At 37.6% G+C, this 22,178-nt stretch overlaps 1 protein-coding gene across 1 annotated transcript in view; it reads right to left on the minus strand.

The window, feature by feature from the left end:
• The window catches only part of szt2 (SZT2 subunit of KICSTOR complex), a 126,035-nt gene that overhangs the window by 56,289 nt on the left and 47,568 nt on the right, over nt 1–22,178 (minus strand). The window contains exons 38-51 of the mRNA XM_079841133.1: nt 21,817–22,077; nt 20,998–21,274; nt 19,302–19,376; nt 19,066–19,204; nt 18,109–18,217; nt 17,135–17,255; nt 15,556–15,708; nt 15,343–15,445; nt 14,369–14,480; nt 13,996–14,083; nt 9,970–10,088; nt 9,293–9,457; nt 6,471–6,555; nt 3,633–3,683 (exon numbers count right to left, since the gene is read on the minus strand). Coding sequence (XP_079697259.1) covers nt 3,633–3,683; nt 6,471–6,555; nt 9,293–9,457; nt 9,970–10,088; nt 13,996–14,083; nt 14,369–14,480; nt 15,343–15,445; nt 15,556–15,708; nt 17,135–17,255; nt 18,109–18,217; nt 19,066–19,204; nt 19,302–19,376; nt 20,998–21,274; nt 21,817–22,077 — 1,858 coding nt within the window. The remainder of the gene's footprint in view (nt 1–3,632; nt 3,684–6,470; nt 6,556–9,292; nt 9,458–9,969; nt 10,089–13,995; nt 14,084–14,368; nt 14,481–15,342; nt 15,446–15,555; nt 15,709–17,134; nt 17,256–18,108; nt 18,218–19,065; nt 19,205–19,301; nt 19,377–20,997; nt 21,275–21,816; nt 22,078–22,178) is intronic.

Consider the following 22,178-nt stretch of genomic DNA (forward strand, 5'->3'; position numbering starts at 1 on the left):
GGCATGACTTTTTTTAACATTAATATGAGTTCCCCTAGCCTGTATATGGTCCCCAAGTGGCTAGAAATTTTGATAGGTGTAAATCTTCCTCCAGCTCTCGTTTTTCTGGTCTACAAGTGCCCAGTCCGTCTCTCTCTCTCTCTCTCTCTGGCAGCGCTTGCAGACCTCGCTAAACCACGCCCCCTCCGCCACATAATCTAATACTAATTTCAAATGCAAAGATGTCAGCCAATCACAACAGTGGGCGTTTTCACTGAAGTCTCACATCAGACACGCCCATTGAAACAGAGCATTCAAGCCACAGGACTAATATCAGAATAGAAAATTGCCTTTTATTTCTAAATTATGACATTTTATGATGTAAAAATCATACTAACAATATAAGTACACCTCAGGAAACATTATAAAATAATAAAAAAAATCCACGCCATGGGACCTTTAACTAGTTTCTGTGTTGACTTCTCCATCCTACTAATCGATTTTATCATTAAAAGTTACTCTACCATTCCAAAAGTTTTGGAAGAAATTAATACTTCTATTTAGTGAGCATTAGAGACTTTCAAAAACATATTTAAAATGCACCGACCCAAAACATGTCAACATTAGTAATTGCATTTTGAAGTAGCATGAAAAATAATTAAAGTCCCCCTGTGGTGAAAATCAAGTTTTTAATGATGTTTATATGTCTATGTGGGGTTTTTAATATGCTTTCAGACAAACCATGTGCAAAATCACAAGTCAACAACATTGCTGAGTATTTTCTTCTTAAAAGTCCAATAAAACAGACAGTCTCAAAAGCGCAGTTTGAAATCGCCGGTGTTTCTGACATCACAAACTACCTTGTAACCAATCACGTCAACATGTGGGCGAGCTTTAGCATATCAACATTAAAGGATTAGTTCATCCAAAAATAAAAATTAGCCCATGATTTACTCACCCTCAAGTCATCCTAGGTGTATATGACATTCTCCTCTATGACGAATAAATCAAATATATAATAAAAAAGTCCTGGCTTTTGTTTGCTTGGGCTTCCAGCTAACCTGGAAGTTAGCTATTTTTGTCAATAAAGTTTTAAATATGGATATTTTTCTTACACAAATGCATCACTTCGCTTCATAAGGCCTGCCATTATAAAGCTTGGATTAGCCAAGACTTTTTTAACATAACTACGATTGTATTCGTCGAGAAGAATGTCATATACACCTAGGATGACTTGAGGTGTAATCATGGGCTAATTTTCATTTTTGGGTGAACTAACCCTTTAACTATGTTCTGAAGCAGGGGAGTCTCAACAGAATACAGGTTATGCCGATATGTTTTTCTGTTGATATGAAAAATCGTGTACATTTGGCAATATAGCGGGTGGATTAAAGTTGTTCAAAGCTTTACTAAGGATACCAATTTTTAGAAGGCAGACTGAGATGGCGAATGGAAACATGGTTTGTGTAACATTAGCAACATATTATTAGCTATTTGATGATGTAAACAAGCAAAAGGCTAATTATATTAATTATCGTTATGTGTCCAATGTTGTAAAGAGCGATACCTTTGTGCAGCGTTTACTACAGTAACTTGAGTAAAAGTTGACAGAGTGAATCTCTGAGTTGGTGTGAGTGAGTGGAGGCGGGGCTCATTTGCATATTCAAGGTCACGAATACTTAATGAAGCAAGGGTGTAGAGTTGCCAAAAACATGTAATTTTGGTGATTAAAGATGAGTTTCAAGGGAATTGTTGACTACAGGGGGACTTTAACCGTTACTAAAAACTAATAAGATTAAGGAAATGCTGTAAAAATGTTCTTTGTTAGTTGCATCAAAAACATTTTACCATATACTGTATATTACCGCTGTGTTACACTACTATGCACATGTACGCTATTCATAAATGTACAACTCAAATAATACAACGCATAATAAATATTAAAACTAACAATCAATAATAGTGGAAAAGGCATAATTTGATTATGAAATGCTGGCGAAACGCATGAGGACCTCAGACGCTTAGTACTATTCTGTATTATTAGATTTGTTTAATAATATAAATCATCAAATCAAAGCAGAAGGCCAGTGCAACATGCATTTGGAAGAAGGATCTGCTTCAGCAAAACTGTCGAACACATGAAAGCACTGAAGCTAGAGGCCCACTAAGATTTTTCCCCTTAGATTTCAGCTACATTTACATCAGTATTTGAAAAACGAACATGTACGTGTTCGAGTCAGTCAGCGGGTGAATGTTAACAACCCTGTCTGTATTACAGCTACTGTCTTTGTGGCTTCATGGAACAATGAACAGTGACCAATGAGCTCCAATTCACACATTCAACTTACAAGCCCTATTTTCTGAAGCTTAAATGTTGTTTGGTACTTCCCCAGCAAACATGAACACACATACTGCAAATTCTAGCGCAAGATGTAAATCGTGGTCAATGGTGACCGTTTGTTTGTACAATGCTCTTTTTCTCAGTGAACGCACTGAGTGGCTGAAAAAATTAGTTTTAATATGCACCAGAAGCATTCAACAATTTCCTAGCATTAGCAAGGTGTTTGGAGTTGGTAAGAGGGCAGTTAGCTTAAAGGAACAGTTCACCCAATTAAAAAAAAACAACAACACACATTTAGAAGTTATTTTCTCTCATATTCATTGGGGCAAGACAATCTGTAATGAAAAAAACCCATCCAGTTGCCCATTTTTATGATGCTGATCTATGATGCTTTTTGTCTGTTATTAAAGCTCTATAGTGTCCATGCCCCCTTTCAATTTCAATATTTGGAAAAACGCAGCTCAGAGATTGTTAAACTTCTCCTTCTGTTCCACAGAACAAACAATATCTATGCTTCCATCCAAAGTTGTAAATGTAACTTAATGTGCAAAATTGGAATATTGTATTAAGCATTTGCGAATAAAGCACCGTTTCCATCCAGTGAGCCGAAGAGAACAAAATCGTCACTTCCTGATAAATTAGTGCAAAATGTCACATGGAAGTTGCTGCAGTAGGAGAAGCCACTGCTGGTCTTTTTTCATATATAATAAATTACTTGCACACAGAAGAAACAAAACAAAAAAAATGCTGTCATACTATCTTGCATTTGGAGGTGGATGCCTGCTCTTTGGGAATGTAGTCATGTAAAACAGTTCTGGGGGATAATAATACAGAGCCACTGTGATGACAGACTGTGCTCAGGCATTTCAGAACGATCAAACCAACATTTCAGACACTGTACAATGAGATCGGTCTGCTGGTTAGTCCGGTTATGCCATCCCTTCATGCAGTCACATGTTTTTTTTGATGCGCAACAAAGAATTTATTCTGTAAATGTGTTTTCACTGTAATTTATGTGCATATTTTCGATCAGATAAAAAAAAAAATTGCGCATACATTTTGTTTTTAGACATGCATTTTTAGAATCGATGCACATCTTGGCACGTGATATCCATAAAAAAAAATACATAAAAATAGGTGGATGGAAACATAGCTACATTGAGTACGGAACATCATGGGGTGATTAAACTTTCATTTTTGGGTGAACTACCCCTTTAAGCTGTGATCATGTGACCATGCAGTACCACACACAGCCAGTGGGGGCGCTACAGGACACACAGCAGAACAGTGAAGTAGGTGGAGGGTCTTATACCTTGAAACTGAGAGGTTGGGAAGAGATTCTGAACAAGATCCGACATAGTACCTGAGGCACAACAGACACCCACAGGACAGAAATGGTGAATGAAAGACGGGACAAATCAACATCAATGATAAACCAATAAGCAGTGTTGGGAAGTTAAGAGTAGCTACAGCAACAAAGTTGCAGTGTGCAACTGATAATACTGATTTCTTTGTCACACGCTGCACTTAACTCTTTTAAGTACCATTGAGAAGCACAGATCTGTCAGCAGATCTGTTTACTAGAGTTTAATTCAATTAGCCAGTTTTAAGCTTTTCAAGATTAAGGCAATTCAAGTCATCAATTAATGCTGCTCACAAAAGTCTGTTATATATAATTCATGGGGTTCGCGTAAAACGCAGATAAAAACCTCTGTGGTTTGAACATCTTAAGGGTTTCAGATTTCAGATTAGACTTAAAATGAAATGTTATCTTTAAAGGCCTTTAAATGTGACACAAATATAACTTTGTTATGTCAGTTGTGAGTACATTGGTGTAATACAGTCACTGTAAACGGCATCTTAATTGTTTTTGTAAAAGATTAATTCTGATTTAAATAAATGATAAAAACAATTCACAGTAATTGAACTATTTGAAATTCTGAGTTGTAACTAGAAGTCGAATTTAAATGCAATGTTAAATGAAATTGAAAGCCTAAATTGATGTCAGTGTTGTTATTTGTTAACTAAGCCTATTAAAAAATTGTTTTTTTTTATTTAAATAAAGCTGAAATAAAAGATGAAAATTTGATGATACACCTACTTAAACAAACAAAAATGATGTTCCCTTGGCAACTAAATTAAATAAAAGTAATACAACTAAAACCATAATTTAAAGATAAATAAATATAATTAAGGCACAAAGTTACTAAAATATAATAATAATGATAAAATATACAAAAATATAAAAATAAAATTCAAAATATACCCAATTCAACATATGAATAATATTAATAAAGTATAAAAATAATGCTCAAATAACATTGATGAATGTACTTGCGAAGGGTATGTTTTGAGTCATACCAGGACATGTGATGGCTTGTGGGAAATTCAAACCCATTTCATATCCACACTGCACTGGTCAGGCTGATAATACTGAACATGAAGTCCTGCCAACTGGCTGCCTTTCAAAACCCTGGAGGAGCTGCTCCGACCTCACAGGAACTGATATTACTGTCATCCTGCATCAATGAACCCACAAGGAGACAATTCCAGGAGCCACGAAGCCCTTTATTTACATCCTGATGAAGTGCATGAGCTGTAATGGTGGAAGAGCATCCAGTAATGTTCCTTTTAATAGCAGGTGCATTAGGAGATCTTCAGGAGCAGCTCTGCCAGGTATTTGGGTGGATTGTCAGTTCATTAGTGAACGGGAAAGCAGGGAAGAGGAACCCTGTGGCTGCAGGCCGGAGATACTCCCACTTCCGCTGTCTCCATCTGACAATTATCTCTCTGCAGTTTAGGATCAAGTCATATTAGGACCCTAAGAGGCTTGTTAAAGACCCTTCACGTTAATGAGACAGACCTGGAGCTTCCCCTCCGCTCCGCATCTGTTAAAGTACTCACAAACTTTCCACTTGTACTTGAGTATATTTATAAACTCCACATTCACCCCAAAGGAGTGTTAAAAACGACCTGCTTTGAGGGCCTAAATGGGTCGGATGCAGATTTCAGATAAGATTTCAAATGAAATGTTATCTTTATAGGCCAAATTTTAAACCGTACCGTAATTTTCCACTTAAAAAAGTTCTATACATTTTCCTGTAAGCTCAGCCAGCATCAGTTAAAGAATCATGTCGGAGGACAAGTGTTATTAGTCATGATTAAGCTATAAATGTGAATTTTACCGGACCAAATTTAGTTTGTTGATAAAGCATAGTAAAAGTTTGCAATTTGAGTAAACTACATTTCCCATCATTCTCCTTGTCAGCACAAAATTATTAAAAATAAACAAATTATTTTATATCATACTATTATACTTAATTACAATTATATTGCATCTAACATAATTTTTTTTAAACAAGTATTCTTATATAGTATATACACACACACACACACACACACACACACACACACACACACACACACACAAACTTATATTAGATTAGATTAAACGCGATTGATCGATTTGACAGCACCAATATAAATTTACATAAAATGTATGGAAATATTTAATACATTTAATTGCCAAGTGTATCCATTTTCTTTCACAATATCCTATAGAGACCAGCTATTACACTTCACGAATTTGATTCATAAACTTTTTTTCATGAACATTTGTGTCCTTAATATTATGAGCTAACTTCAACCACTGCTTAATCCCTATTAGTACCTATACTTATACTAAGACCTATAACTACCTTTTAGTGAACAATTAGATCTAGGAGCAATTCATTTGTTTGAGCAATGGCTTAAAACCATGAGTAAGACTGTAAAACCGATGTGTGTTTGGGTGGAGGAGCTCAGTCACACAGCACAGGTGTAAACAGACAGAAATGTGCTCCGCTTTTTAATCAGGCTGAAACGAAACAACACTGACCAGTCAGCAAATCTAGTGAGATGGAGAGAAGCTGTGCCAGCAAACACTGATGGAAGAAATAAATAAAACTCACAAAATTTTCGAAAGGTAAACAGGCAAAGTGTGTGTAATTCAGGACCTCGGAAATACGATTTAGGAGGTGCTAAAGGAGTCACAGTGAGATACAAATCAAACCTCAGAAAAACGAGAGATGCAGAAAAACGAGAGATGCAGAAAAACGAGAGATGCGGATGATGATTTCTTTCTGGGTTGGGAGAATATAAGTCTCTTTACCTTTGCCTCCTGTTCCCTGGCCTCCAGGTTTATTGTACAGGTAGATGTCATGATCAGGAAGCTCGCTGCTCAAATGGAAGTAATGCTAAGAGAGAACAACAGCGAGAAACAAAGAAAGCAGATTTATGGAGACTGATCTAAAAAGAATGGTAACACTTTACAATAAGGTTCCATAAGTTAACGTTAATTAATACATTACGTAACATGAACTAACAATGAGCAATTCATTTGTAACAGTATTTATTAATCTTTGTTAATGTTAGCTCAGGTCCATTAATACATATTAACAGATACACTTTTTGATTTCAATAATGTAATAGTTGATTAGTAATAGTTCATATAAATGATGAAATTAACATTAAAGGGTTAGTTCACCCAAAAATGAAAATTCTGTCATTAATGACTTCCCCTCATGTCGTTCGACACTCGTCAGACCTCCGTTCATCTTCGGAACAGAAATGAAGATATTTTAGTTGAAATCTGATGGCTCTGAAAGGCCTCCATTGGCTCAATGGCACGGTTCACTCTCAAGACCCTTAAAAGGTACTAAAGACGTCGTAACAAAGTCCATCTCACTACAGTGGTTCTAAAATAACTTTATGAATCGGCGACAATAGTTTTTGAGCGCAAAAAAACCCTAAATAACGACTTATATAGTGATGACGATTTCAAAACACGGCATCATGAAGCTTCGAAGCGTTATGAATCAGCGAGTCGATTCAGCGGTTTGAATCGCCAAATTTCAGCAGTTTGGCGGTTTGACACACGCGATCCGAATCATCATTCGGCTCACTGATTCATTACGCTTCGAAGCTTCATGATGCCGTGTTTTGAAATCGTCATCACTATATAAGTCGTTATTTAGGGTTTTTTTGCGCTCAAAAACTATTGTCGCCGATTCATAAAGTTATTTTAGAACCACTGTAGTGAGATGGACTTTGTTACGACGTCTTTAGTACCTTTTAAGGGTCTTGAGAGTGAACCGTGCCATTGAGCCAATGGAGGCCTTTCAGAGCCATCAGATTTCAACTAAAATATCTTCATTTCTATTCCGAAGATGAACGGAGGTCTGACGGGTGTCGAACGACATGAGGGGAAGTAATTAATGACAGAATTTTCATTTTTGGGTGAACTAACCCTTTAAGATTAATAAATGCTTCAGAAGTATTTTTTATTGCTAATTTATGGTAACTAATGTTAACAAATGGAATCTTATTGTAAAATGTAACCAAAAATGATGCATGCCTATGTTATGCATGTGTGTATGCATGCATGCATCCATCCATCCATCTATCTATCTGGCCATAATTATTGATTTTCATTGTTATTGGTATGATTAGGTACTGAATATTGATTTTTGTAATTAATAGTTAATGTTAGCCTTTTTTTTATTCAAACAGTAAATTATTTTTCTATGGCAAGTTTAAAAAGGTTCTAAATGCAGACAAGTTGTAATGATAAATCACCTGTTCGCCATTATTTGAGAAAAGCACCATGGTTATTGTGCACTTTAAATTCTAATCGCATATTAGCTTCCAAAAAAGGGACATTTAAGAGAATACAGAAGTACAACAATGAGTAGTGTGTCTTTATGTCTTGCCTCCCGGTGGAGAAGTGTATTATAGGAGCTCTCTGAATGAACTCTCAGTGACCTGTTAAACTGAACCGTACTCACTCAGAGAGCATTAAAGTCAAAACACATTTGCAGAGGCCTGCTGCGCTCGCTCACACGTTATCTGTGGTGGTTCAATTCACACACACACTCAAGTATAAACGGCTTATTGCAAACCACTTCGTTTCACTTTTTAATATTTACGTAATCACCAGTATTTCTGAACAATGGATTTCATCAGACCGTTGAATGATTTGTGAAAGTGAAGAATTTAAGACAGTCACTCTTCTTTTGAAAAAGAGTAAATAAATAGAACTCAAAAACAACTATATATAGGCATATTTCATTTGCAACATATTCAGTTTAGAAAAAATAATAATAATAACTCAGTTTTTTATAATAATAATAATAATAATAATAATCCCAACTTTCTTGAAGATTTACGTAAAAGCCCACGTTTTTAAAATTATTGGTGAAAGTTAAGTATTATTTACAGAAAACTACACATAATATATATATATATATATATATATATATATATATATATATATATATATATATATATATATATATATATATATATATATATATATATATATATATATATATATATATATATATATATATATATATATATATATATATATATATATATATATATAATATATATATATATTATGTGTAGTTTTCTATAAATAATACTTAACTTTCACCAAAAATATTCAGATTTTAAAAAATAATAATAATAAAAAAATAATACACTTCTTATTAAATTTAATTACTTATTTATATAAATTATTATATACATTTATTTATTTAAAATAATAATACATTTCAGTTTTTAATAATATTAATAATAATTAAAAAACTGTGATTATTCTTTAACATTTTAAATATAATTATTCATAATTAAAAAATATATATATTTTATGATTCACAAGTCATTCTACCAGTACCACTGTGTAATATTTGTTCCCAAAGGCTTAAAAATTAATGTTTTGGTATGATTCTGCAGTGTATAAACTGTATTGCTGTTTTAACCAGGAAACATTTAACAGATTTATAATGTTATATAATTTAGATTTCCAAGTCTACATCTACAGCAGTGCTTCTCTGACATATGACCATCTCTATGAAGCAAATGCACTGGGAATGTGTCCGCCTGTCTGTCTCAGCGGGCCGAATAATGCCGGGATCAGATGGTAGGTACCTTGAAGTGGTGCTCGATGTTGCTGTCAGTGTATTTGGGGATATGGAGAAAGATGAGGAGGTTCTGGCGGAGGTAGTGAGCCACCGCCTGGATCCACGGCACACAGTACTGAGGCAGGCAGAACTCCATCACTTCCGTCGCAGGAGAGCCAGGAGGCTGAATGAACTGAGACAAAGAAGAAAGAGTGGAACTGAAATACAATGATGTGTAATCAACACAAAGCACATCCACAGTCTATTATCCAACCATTAATCTCGGACGACACACCCGCTGGCCGCCCACAGACGGAAACTGACCTTCTGATGTAAAGAGAGAGAAACAGTGATGCATTTTTAGTGGCTTTTCAGTAATATATCCAAAAATCTTCAATAAAGACTATTAAACCAACTCACTCTGAGATGAATCACAACATTAAAAGCTTAGATTCAAAGCAAAAAGTATTTTGAAAATCAGAAAAAAGGTATTAGATGGCTTCAGAAGACTTGACATGCAGTGGATGAGTTGTATTTTATGATACTTGTATGGCATTTTTTCACAAATGTCTGTCTCTGCATAAAGAAGGTAAATATAATTTGCTTAATCTGTTCTGCACCAGTCTGAGGTAAAGAACAAGTCAGACACAGGCAAAAGACGGTTGAAAAGAGAGATGGTGGATGAGACAGACAAAGAGAAATCACCTCCACATCTGCAGGCGTCAGTTTGCAGTTCCTGACCAGCATGACTGTGATAATGTCCAGCGTTGCCTCGTCCAGACGCTTCCTCAATACCTTCACTAATTCATCAGTGATCTCTGGACCTGTTCGATCACAAAACATAATATCTCACTGGATTATATATGCCATATTAAGCAAGTAAAACTGTTCACAGATTGAAATTCATTTCATATTGACTTTTGATTTAGAAATTAAGTTGCAGGTGCTGAAATCCCTGCCCGCTAAAGCAAGAAAAGTCCCAATAAATTACAAATATGCATTTAAAAATAAACTGATAGACTGGAAATTATTTATATGGTTACAATTTGGGAGTGAAGTAAAACATTTACAGGAATGAAATGACTCATGGCTGTAATAACAGCAGGACGGGTGCAGAGCAACAGCGCCTCCTGTCAGCTGCTGATGGTGCTGAAGGTGAAGTTGGAGAGTCCTGAGAGTTTGACTTTGCTAAAAATCACTGCTGTTTCTCTGTACTTGAAACTGTTTATTTTTTTTATTTATATAAATCTTTTCTGCATGCTCAACTTACACACCTCCAGATAAAAGTTTGGGCACACTTCAGTGAATTTATATTTTACACACTATATACCGTTCAAAAGTTTGTGGTCTTTAAAGGGGTCATGAACTGAGAAATCAAATTTTCCTTGAGCTTTTGACATATCATCATGCTAATATTCTTTCAGAACTGAAAACATCCTTGTTAATCCAAAAACAGCTTTTATTGTAACCAAGCCCAGAGAACGACTAGTTGTCAATGTGACTATAGATTGGTGAAAGTCCGCCTCTGCAAAAGAAATTCAACGCCTACTTCATCATTGCAACGTTGGCCCCGCCCACTGACGTGTTAGTGAGATGACGAGGAGAGAAGAGAAAATAACATTACCTTCCAAGGGATCCTAATGCTAGGAATGTGGTTTTTCATTTTCATGTCTCAGTTGAGCATTATTTGTTTGTATGCGGTACATTTCACTGTGGATTCTTTGGTAAGTTAGTCGCAATTTCGGCGCAGGCTTTGCAAACAGACTTTTACGATATGGACTCGACAGTAATGCGACAACATGTAAGTAGCCGTGTTAATTCTAATGCCTGATCTGTGATTTCTGACATGTAATGATTCATGTACAGTCAGATGTTCTTTGTCTATATGTCAGTAAATCAAACCAGCGCCTAAACGCTCAACTTCACATTGTTTCTCTTAGTAGGATGAAAATAATCGTTTTTTTAAGCTGTGATTAAATTATATAGAAAGCGATCAAAGAACGCTCTCTGTACAATCCCTGGAGCTGACAATTAAACAGTGTGAGTTTATCAGTGACTGAGTTCTGGACTCGATCCAAAACTCCCGTAATAATCAATGAATCTCTTAATATTTACATTGTGTTTGCACTGTTAGTTATGATGAAAGCATTCGTTAGTGTGAAGAAATCGAGTTGCAATGATGAGATCACTGCATTCATGCACTCAACATGTCTGAGATCGGCTACAATGCTCATCACTTTCATGCCCCAGTCTAAATATAATGCCATAGATCTAAATATAATGCTATAATCAACAGTTTTAGTTATCACGATTAGTTAACCTTTATAAAACAATGCAGTTCATTGTTCATTCCCCTTTAAAGGAACACTCCACTTTTGTTGAAAATAGGCTCTTTTTACAAGTCCCCCAGAGTTAAATAGTTGAGTTTTACCGTTTTTGAATCCATTCAGCCGATCTTTGTATCTGGCGGTAGCACTTTTAGCATAGCTTAGCATACATCATTGATTCTGATCAGTCCATTAGCATCTCATTTAAAAAATGACCAAAGACACTTTCAATATTTTTCCTATTTAAAACTTGACTCTTCTACAGTTACATCGTGTGCTAAGACCAACTGAAAATTAAAAGTTGCAATTTTCTACACCTATATGGCTCATATGGCTAGGAACTACTTTCTCATTCCTGCGTAATGAAAAGTACCCTGTAGTAACGTCTGAAAGTAGCCCCCAGCTAAGTAACTTTCAATGTGACCGGCACTAAGTTCGTGTGGTTGCACCGAAAGTTTCAGGCTTGCAGCCGACAAATTGTGTTGTGGATTTACCTGTGTGGTTAGCCATGGTTCTGTGTGTTGTAAAAGGCTGTGATAGTAAGTCGAAGGTGTATACTACCACCATGTTTCACAGAATACCAATGAATCATTACGCCGCTGAAGCCATGGTACGGCCGCGAAGATCCGCGACTATTACGCAGGAATGAGAAAGTAGTTCCTAGCCATATAGGTGTAGAAAATCGCAACTTTTCATTTTCAGTTTGTCTTAGCACACGATGTAACTGTAGAAGAGTCAAGTTTTAAATAGGAAAAATATTGAAAGTGTCTTTGGTCATTTTTTGAATGAGATGCTAATGGACTGTTTAGAATCAATGATGTATGCTAAGCCAGTCATTCCCAAACTGTGGTCCGCGGACCACTAGTGGTCCGTGAGGGTACTGCAGGTGGTCCGTGGAAAGGCAAAATAAAATAAAATAAAATAATATTTTTTTACCTTCATTTTACCAGGAAATTCCCATAAAAAAATAAAAAATAAAAAGAATATGTAGGCCTATATTGATATAACATTTGTATTTAATTGTCAAGTTATTGTGCGATTACTAAAATAGGCTAGTGGCGCTCGGCCGTGACGTTCAAGTTCAGTGCTGTTATGGATCGGTGGATAGCAACAGGTTCTCTGAAGAGAAAAGAGACTGAGGCAGAAGTTACAAAAAATGAAGAGATTGACAGTGAGTCGGATGCATCTATGAGCCAGAATAAATAAATTAAATATGTAGCAGCCGTTGTGTGCAGTAAACTTTCTTTTAACAAGCCTGTTGTATATACTAAAGTGATGACTAGTTATAGTTTTAGTGCTAGTAAGCCTATTTAGAGGTGCGGAATAATTTAGGTAGGACTGTGTGTAGACATATTTTATTATGTGTGTTATGAGGTGGTCCGCAAAATTTTTTGATTACAAATAGTGGTCCACACACACAAAAAGTTTGAAAACCCCTGTGCTAAGCTATGCTAAAAATGCTACCGCCAGATACAAAGATCGGCTGAATGGATTCAAAAACGGTAAAACTCAACTATTTAACTCTAGGGGACTTGTAAAATGAGCCTATTTTCAAAAAAAGTGGAGTGTTAATGTTTCAGAAAGAGGTATCTTATGCTCATCAAGGCTGCATTTACTTGATCGAAAAGTAAAAATAGTAATATTGTGAAATATTATTACAAAATTAATATTAAAATAACTGAATATGTAAAAATGTAATTTATACCTGTGATCAAAGCTACATTTTCAGCATCATTACTCCAGTCTTCAGTGTCACATGATCCTTCAGAATTCATTCTAATATGCTGATTTGCTGCTCAAGAAACATTTATGATTATTATCAATGTTGAAAACAGTTGTGCTGCTTCATATTTTTGTGGAAACCGTGATTTATTTATTTTTTTCAGGATTGTTTGATGAATAGAACGTTCAAAAGAACCGCATTTATTTGAAGTAGAAATCTTTTGTAATATTATAAAATGTCTTTACTGTTACTTTTGATCAATGTGATGCTTCCTTGCTAAATAAAAGTAGCTATACATTTCTTTAAAAAATGTCAATTGTGCCAATATAAATGACATTAAATAGGTAAAAAAACTGAATATTTTTTGTAACATGTTTCAGTCACTGCATAATTCTTATACTTCATTATTTCCATTTTAATACTTTTTCTATTATACTAAAATGTGCAAAATAGCCATAAAAGAGAATGAGCAGATATGAGTTGAAATTATACATTTTCTCCCCAAAATAAGATAGAGGCAGTTTCCAGTTTGCATATGAATGCAAGAATTCATGTGAAATTAAAGGCTGCTTGTTGGTCCTGTTCTCAGTTAGTGTGGTTTGGTAAGGCGTGCAGCCTGTAGTCGTGTAATATCCCTCACAGAAACAACACGCTGTTCATTTATCTATTCCTCTCACTCACCTGCAGTTCCTACGCCATGCACCAGCAGTAAAATGTGTTTGTCCACCAGTCCAACCGGCCTTGAGCCTTCCAGAGACGCGCGTGATCCCTGTGAACACAAGATACATGTTATAACATACTTAGACACATCACATCAGGCACATGGGAGCACGTTCTACGCCTGTTTTCCAGGCAATAAACACATAATTGCTCAGATCTTCTATCGCTCATCCCATCAGAATGATCCTCATAAATGGCGTAAACACAAGGACAGGTCAGTGCTTTGCAAGTAGCAGGTAAATCATTTGCTCCAGAAGGGAATCGGAGCCCTAATGGCTCCTGAGGGCTCTGGTTTCCTAAAGCGTAATGAGAAGTGACAGTATGTGAATGTTACCGTGAGGTCCTCAGAGCCCAGCGGCTCCTGGCTGCGGGCCAGACCGACAGAGCGTGTGTGCATGTTTCCATCCAAATCACTGTACTTCCCTGCCTGAGACGTCTCTGAGAGTCTGTGGAGACAAGGTCAAGATCATGAAAAGACATTCAAATACATTCTAGCGATCACTTAGGCCCCGTTTACACCTGGTATTAAGATGCATTTTGTCAGATTACAAGTAGATGAGGGAGACACATTGCTGTTTACACCTGCTGTCTCTTTTGTCCACTTTCGACCACTTCTGTCCTGATTTCTTCAGGGAGTGTCTATAGGTGGGTAAATATATGGTCTTTCTCAGACCAACGGTAGCCTCCTCTGTGAATTTGCACTGTGAATGGACTGTACGGCCATGAATGAATGAAAATGCGGCTCGTGCTGTATTGAGGAGACACGTTCAGTTTTCAATTGTAGTGTCTGTTCTCTAACTCTTCTCTAAATGATTTTATTACTATAAAATTCAAAACGACGGTGGGGTGGTGCCACGGTGGGCAAGAGATGTAACCGGTAGGCATGGCTAGGGAGTGGCCTTGTAGGGCAGCGAAGCAAGTGCATTCTGGGAGTTGTTGTCTTTCATCCATATGAAATCAGTCTTGAAATCCAAAAATAAAATTAATTAATAAAAATAAAAAATAAAATTTCTACTACATAAATGACCCAATTTAAATACACATTCATCTTTCCAGTGGTGAAGTACCCCTTTAAGTACAAATGTAGTAGCATTTGCTGTATTTAATAAATGCAGATTTGGTGAGCTTTCAAAGAAATAAAAAAATTTTTGAACGGTTGAGCAAGTTGCAACATTAACATTGACATTTACGAATTTGGATGACATTTTAAACCCATGTTTACTATGTTTTCCAGATATCAATATCATCCATTGAAAAACTCATACTGGTCTTTCACTAATATGGAGAAATGCAGAGCTTCTGACTCACCGGAGGTAGAACACAGATTTGGTGGTGCGCTCCTGATAGACAAACATATTTTTGCGGTTGACCACACAAAATGCGTTAAGAACGGAACGCAGAGCCTGGATAGCTGAAAGAATCAGAGAGAAGAAGAATATCATGTTAGGGTACAAGTTTACAGTTTTTTCCAAAAATGTGTCTTCATGAGGGACCTGATTGGTCCACTGAGGTGTCACTCACCCCGGGAAACGCCCATGTTGGGCCCCATTTTGAGCCGTGGGTGAATATAAATAACGGTGCTCCAGACCACGTCACAGGCGAAGTACCCCGGGATGAACTGCATAGTGGCAGCAAGGTAGTCCCGTGGCTGATAACTCTCGTCGGCGTTGTAGTCTGGGCCGGAAAAAAAAGTGCAATTATGGGGGTGTGACTTTCATCTTAACAATTTCATAACAAAAGGGAAATTAGCAGGATTATCTGAACTCAACAGGCCCATAGAGCACCTCAAGTTGTACGATATAAATGAAACATTTGAGTGTTCATCTCTGTGGTCGACCGTATCCAATTAATTTACACAGTCTGAGGCAGAACAACAGGCCATATTAGGACATTAGTGCAGTAATTCATGCTAAACAGCAGTTAAAAAAATTGTAGTCAATGAGGCGAGTGCTCAGACTCACGCTGCTGTCTCATTATCACTACCCTTGAGTTGACCTTCCCGACAGGCTTTTTTTAGTCTGTGCGTTTGTTTGCATTAGCGTAAATTGAGCTCCATTTTACAGCGGCATCATCAGGCGTTATTAACTTTGTACTGCATATCAAGAGAGCAACAACATCAACAGATTTCATTTAAACAAAGCCATACGCATGGTAACGGGCTGCACGATTAATTGAAATTGAATTGGCTTTGTGCGATTATTGCGTAGATGCTATTTAATTAAATAAATTACATTTCAGAGTTGGGGCGCCTCTAACGTGCACTTGGGAACGCAACATGTGCCAACCATCTTCCCAAACCTGTAATAAAAAGAGCTCATAAACTGGCTGTTGTCAACAAAAGAGAAGCTTTAAGGTCTCCCTGCGGTTTTCAGCCAAAATAAAAGCTTGATGTTTTAACGTTTGAAAATGAAGAAATTTAGGCACACAATGGATCTGGAGTGTGAGCAACATTTGGTCTCATAATAAAGGTTTTTATAGATTAAAGCTACACTGTGTGACTTTTTTAGTTTATTCTTAGCTAAAAACACTTAGTTCTTTCAAAAATATATGTGCTCATTAATGTATATTTACTTCTTTCAAGTAATAAAGTATTCTCGTAAGTTTATAATATGCCATTGAAAATACATACGGGTGAGGGGTTCGAATGCCGGTCGCCATTTTGCCCCTCCATCTTGAAAGTACATTAGCCAAAGAGGGACATACCTGTAAATTCAAGCTTCGCCTTTCGTGTTTTAACACTCAATGGCACCGAATGTGGACGAGGTCGAACTGGAAGCCATATTAACCTTGGACTAAATCTGCCACCGTAGGAGTTAAAACGAAATTGAGAGGAACAGAAACTAATATTCACTGGATGGTCATATACATTTTCACCGCTAGATGGGAGAAAATATCACACAGTGTAGCTTTAAGAAATTTGGCAACATTATAATTTTCTAATAGATTTAGCTAACATGCCTAAGTGATTAAAACACAAGTGGTAAGTGATTCAAATATATATTTTTTAACCATGTCAAAGAGGCTGTCGACATGTTCTGGCATGTATATGGCCATGGCTCATAGAAAGAGTGTGTGTTAGTCATTCGGCTGGGTTCTGCACCATCAGAGTTGGTCATCCTGGGCCGGTAAAGCGACTCGTGCTTCCATATGTCCTCTTCACTCTCAGCAACCAGGAGAGAATGGCACACATGACTATCATGCAGGTCTTGTAGTAGGAGGCGCTGTGGAGAAAGTAATTGAAAAGTTAAAGAGCAACAAAGTGGAAAACAGTGGTAGAGGATCTGGGGTGATGAACAAGAGATAGTGGGACTTTCTCACTAAGTGTGTGTTCACACTTGTAGTTCTGTTCGCTTGGTTCATTTGGTCCGGACCAAAAACATCTAGCCCTGGTCCGCTTAGCATTCACATTGGCATTTTAACACTGAACCTAAAGATAAATAACCTAAAAGGTATAGGGTTATTTTCACAACCTGATTGGTCGGCTTTTATTATATATATTTCATTACAGAATTTACCGAACATTTAAAAAACAATGCTGTGTGTTGGGCTAAATGCACTCGTTGTATGTGCGTAGCTACATATGATGGTATTTTGATCAGATGAGAACTCATGAAGAAGCTTATAAAATGTGTAAAGGAGCCAAAACAGCGGCAGGAATCCCCACAGACACAAACAAAGATCTGCTGTGAGGAGACACGGTTCTGATGCCTGTACCGAACTGTGATGGGCAACATGGCGGCTATGACTATGACATTCAGTTATTTTTAGGTCACATCTTGTGACATCATGTTCTGTTTTTGGTTCATTTACATGTCTTTGGTCCGTGTTGCGTTCATATTTAATTCAAATCTCATCAGAGTTCATTTGGAAGCGGAGCGAGACCAATCTTTTCAGGGGTCTCTGTCCACTTATTTGGTTCAGATGGCAGCGTTCACACTTATTCAAATGAACCGCACTAACAGAGCAATCGCATCAGGGTTCGTTTTAATCCAACCCAACATGCCATGTGTGAACACACCCTAAGTGGGCAGTGACCAGACTTTATGCTGATGAAAAGGCTAGGCTATTCTTTACCTGGTTGACTATTCGGCACATTTCTCCGATCCTCCTCACCACCAGCTGATGAAGACGCAGGTATTCTGGAATCTCTTCCTCTTCCTCCTCTTTTGCTCTGTTAAAACTCCTGCCAACACAAATGTTCAAGATTCACAAGATTCAAACAGTACAAAGTGTTTTAACAGTCTCAGCAGGAAAACGCAAAACTCAGTTTATGCAAAACTCAGTTTTGTTTGCACGTCTGGGGAAAACTAAAGTTTGCATTTTAAGTACTACAAACAGGCATGCTGCTCATTTGTATGCTTTACATATTTAGAACACAATTGAACGCTCATTATAAGCTGAAAACTTACAAGGACAACAAAAACTTGAGGCCCATTTTTGGCAGTATACACAAATAGGTACAGAAAACCTTTCCATAAATTAAAGAGAAAGTTGCTTTGATATTGTTCAATAATTGTTTTGTAAAATAACTGAAGATAAAACAAAAAAAATAAAACAATAGAAGGATATTACTTGTAAATAATATGTATAAAATATGTATATATATATATATATATATATATATATATATAAAAAAGTTACAAAAATATTTTTTTAATGATTATTAAATAATCAATACATGTTATCATTTATACCGATAAATATATATTTATATGTTTATTTTAGAAAGGTAACAGCACACTCCTCAACCAGCCACAATTATTCATGTTCATACAACAAACTATATATGAGACTGTGCTGATGTTTAATAAGTGGAAAACACCAAGTATGAGTAATAAGTGATGCTTTCCTAGAAAAATCACGTCTTGATGATTCTTATAAAAATCAAGATTCAAACCATAATTTTAACATTAGGATTTAAAGTCTGCCAGCCAATTCTTTGACTTGCTGATTTGTGCTTGCATTTGGTGTGTTCTGAATGTGAATTTCGTAACTTGCATGCAGAGTAGGAGCGCATCTCTGCAGCAGTACCTGGCGTGGGAGAAAACCTCCACTCTGTCCTGATGAATTCTGATGATGAGCCAGAAATCAGGCATGAGTGGCGTCTGTCTCTCCTGCTCATTCATAGTGGGTCCTTCACACTCAGAATCACTGCTGCCGCCATCATAACCTGAAACACAAACAGCAGAGAGGAGAAGGAGCATGAGGAATAAAGATTGTGACGCATATGGGAGTGTGAACATGCTGTCTGTTCTGTGAAGTCTCACCTAGCATGTCTGAGTCCAGGCTGCCCTGACTGGAGACGACACTCTGAACTCGACTCTGCCGCAGTTTCCCACTGCCTGAAAGCAACAGGAATTATTTTTAGAATCTAACTAAACAACCAGGGGCCTCATTTAAAAAAAAACCACACACAGATGATCGGATTTGATCATAATAGATTTCATCCTACGTCAAAAGGAACAAATCAGAATTTATTCAACTGACGTGAAAATGTTTGTATGCATATGGCAATTAGAGAGCATGTGTATGAATCACCGATCAAGCATAACATTATGACTAAATATTGTCTTGGTCCCCCTTTTGCTGCCAAAACAGCCTTGACCCGTCGAGGCATGGACTCCACTAGACCCCTGAAGGTGTGCTGTGGTATCTGGCACAAAGATGTTAGCAGCAGATCCTTTAAGTCCTGTAAGTTGCGAGGTGGGGCCTCCATGGATCGGACTTGTTTGTTCAGCACATCCCACTGATGCTCGATTGGATTGAGATCTGGGGAATTTGGAGGCCAAGTCAAAACCTCAAACTCATTGTTTGAGGTGCCATGTGTTCCCCAGGTAAGCAACGCACACACACCTGGCCATGCACGTGATGTAAAAGAAAACGTGATTCATCAGATCAGGCCACCTTCTTCCATTGCTCTGTGGTCCAATTCTGATGCGCACGTGCCCACTGTTGGTGCTTTCGGTGGTGGACAGGAGTCAGCATGGGCACCCTGACTGGTCTGCGGCTATGCAGCCCCATACACAACAAACTGCGATGCACTGTGTATTCTGACACCTTTATATCAAAACCAGCATTAACTTCTTGACTTGAGCAATTTGATCTACAGAAGCTCGTCTGTTTGATCGGACAATACATCATGGCATTATCCAAGCAGGGTCAGTACCTGGATGGGAGACCTCCTGGGAAAACCAGGTTGCTGCTGTAAGAGGTGTTAGTGAGGCCAGCAGGGGGTGCTCAACCTGTGGTCTGTGTGGGTCCTAACACCCCAGTATAGTGATGGGGACACTATACTGTAAAAGCGCACTGACCTTCGGATGAAACGTTAAACCGATGTCCTGACTCTCTGTGGTCATTAAATATCCCAGGATGTCCTTCGGAAAAAGAGTAGGGGTCTAACCCAGGCATCCTGGCCATATTTGCCCATTGGCCTCTGTCCATCATGGCCTCCTAATAATACCATATACTGATTAGCTTCATCACACTTTATGTCTCCTCTCCACCAATCAGCTGGTGTGTGGTGGGCATTCTGGTACAATATGGCTGCCGTCGCATCATCCAGGTGGATGCTGCAAATTGGTGGTGGTTGAGGAGATCCCCCCCTTCCATGTAAAAGCGCTTTGAATACCCAGAAAAGCGCTATGTAAATGTAAAGAATTATTATTATTATTATTATAATTTTCGATTCATGTACATATTTTCGATTCTATACGTACGTGTTGTTTAATTCGAAATGCAATTCGCAACCTCACCGCTAGATGCTGCTAAAATTTACACACTGCACCTTTAAGACTTTTCCTATAACATTTAATATATTTAAGACTTGTTAACTGAATTTAAGACTTAAGGACGCACAGGGATGCTGATTTAGGATCATTCTATGCAAGTCTTTATAAATGAAGCCCCATGATCTCAGGAAAAAAATTCAGAGTTTTGTTCTTAGGTTTGTCTTGTGACGCTTACTGTGTGTGGCGGACTGCACGGACTCGGCCAGGCTGGCAGCGGAGGGTGTTTTGGGAGGGGATGTGTGATCAGAGGAGCGCTCTGTGCTGCTGCCCGTCTGCAGGTGAGCAGCCCCGCTGACGGCACTCTGAATTCGAGTCTCCTCTGACCCTGGGCAGGTCAAACAGACAGATGCAGAGGTCTCGGAGAGACACTCGCTGACTGAGTCAGCTGCTGCAGGCCGCATGTCCCCGTCATCCCTCGTCTGCTGCTGCACCGTGAGCCCACACTCAACCTGCTGCGGGAAAACAAATGAATCATATTCCAGATGAAGAGACAAGATAATATTATATTTATAACATGGCTCTTTGGGATACTTAATTGCATTCTGTGTTCATACATTTCTGTGTAATGATGCTAAACTGTTTAACTAACCTTTACCTCAGGCAACTGATTTGATGCTAGTTTCATGTCTAACTCCACTCTTTTTCTCCTCACATAATAAAATCTTTTCTAATGGTTCTGCTGTGACTTAGTTTGGAATTATTTTCATTTGCAAAATAGGCAAAACATACATAGTGTGTCTAAAATGTAAGTGTAACGCCACAAAAAAAAAAACAGGTTCTTGCTCATCTGATACGTCATAAATATAAAAATCAAGAACCGGGGCATTTTTTTTGCCCAGTATCTATGATTTTAGGTGCATTTTTATTTCTTTTGGTGACATTTTTGCCCCCGTTATTTACACATTTTCTTATTTGCATGAGTTACTCTTAAAGTGATAACTTTTCCATTAAACAAATGGAATGCATTTCTTCAGGTATGGTTTTTAATAATTACCTCAGTGTCCAACTCCTTCTTCTTTAGCTCCCCCTCTTTGTCTGGAACTTGTCCTGATGCTTTGGCACCATCCTCCACCTCAGGACACAGGCTGGTTTGCTTAGATGTTGTTTCTGTGCCCGTTGTGTATTGAGCAGTGATGTTAGACAGCTGTCTTGCAGCCTGAAGCCTGTGAGACTGCTGCCGACTCAGTGAGACGTAGTGGAAGTTGTATTGCTCCGCATTTAGCAGGTATCCAGGAAACGATAACCTCTTGAACTCCTGCAGCGAGGAAGCAGGGATGTGTTATTAAACAGCAGGGCAGAACATAATCTCGTTCTTGACCTTTTCTGGGAAGGCTTATCACCAATAATAGAGGTCAT

The sequence above is a fragment of the Gobio gobio genome (genome assembly GCF_949357685.1).
Source record: "Gobio gobio genome assembly, chromosome: 17".
Lineage (NCBI taxonomy): Eukaryota > Metazoa > Chordata > Actinopteri > Cypriniformes > Gobionidae > Gobio > Gobio gobio.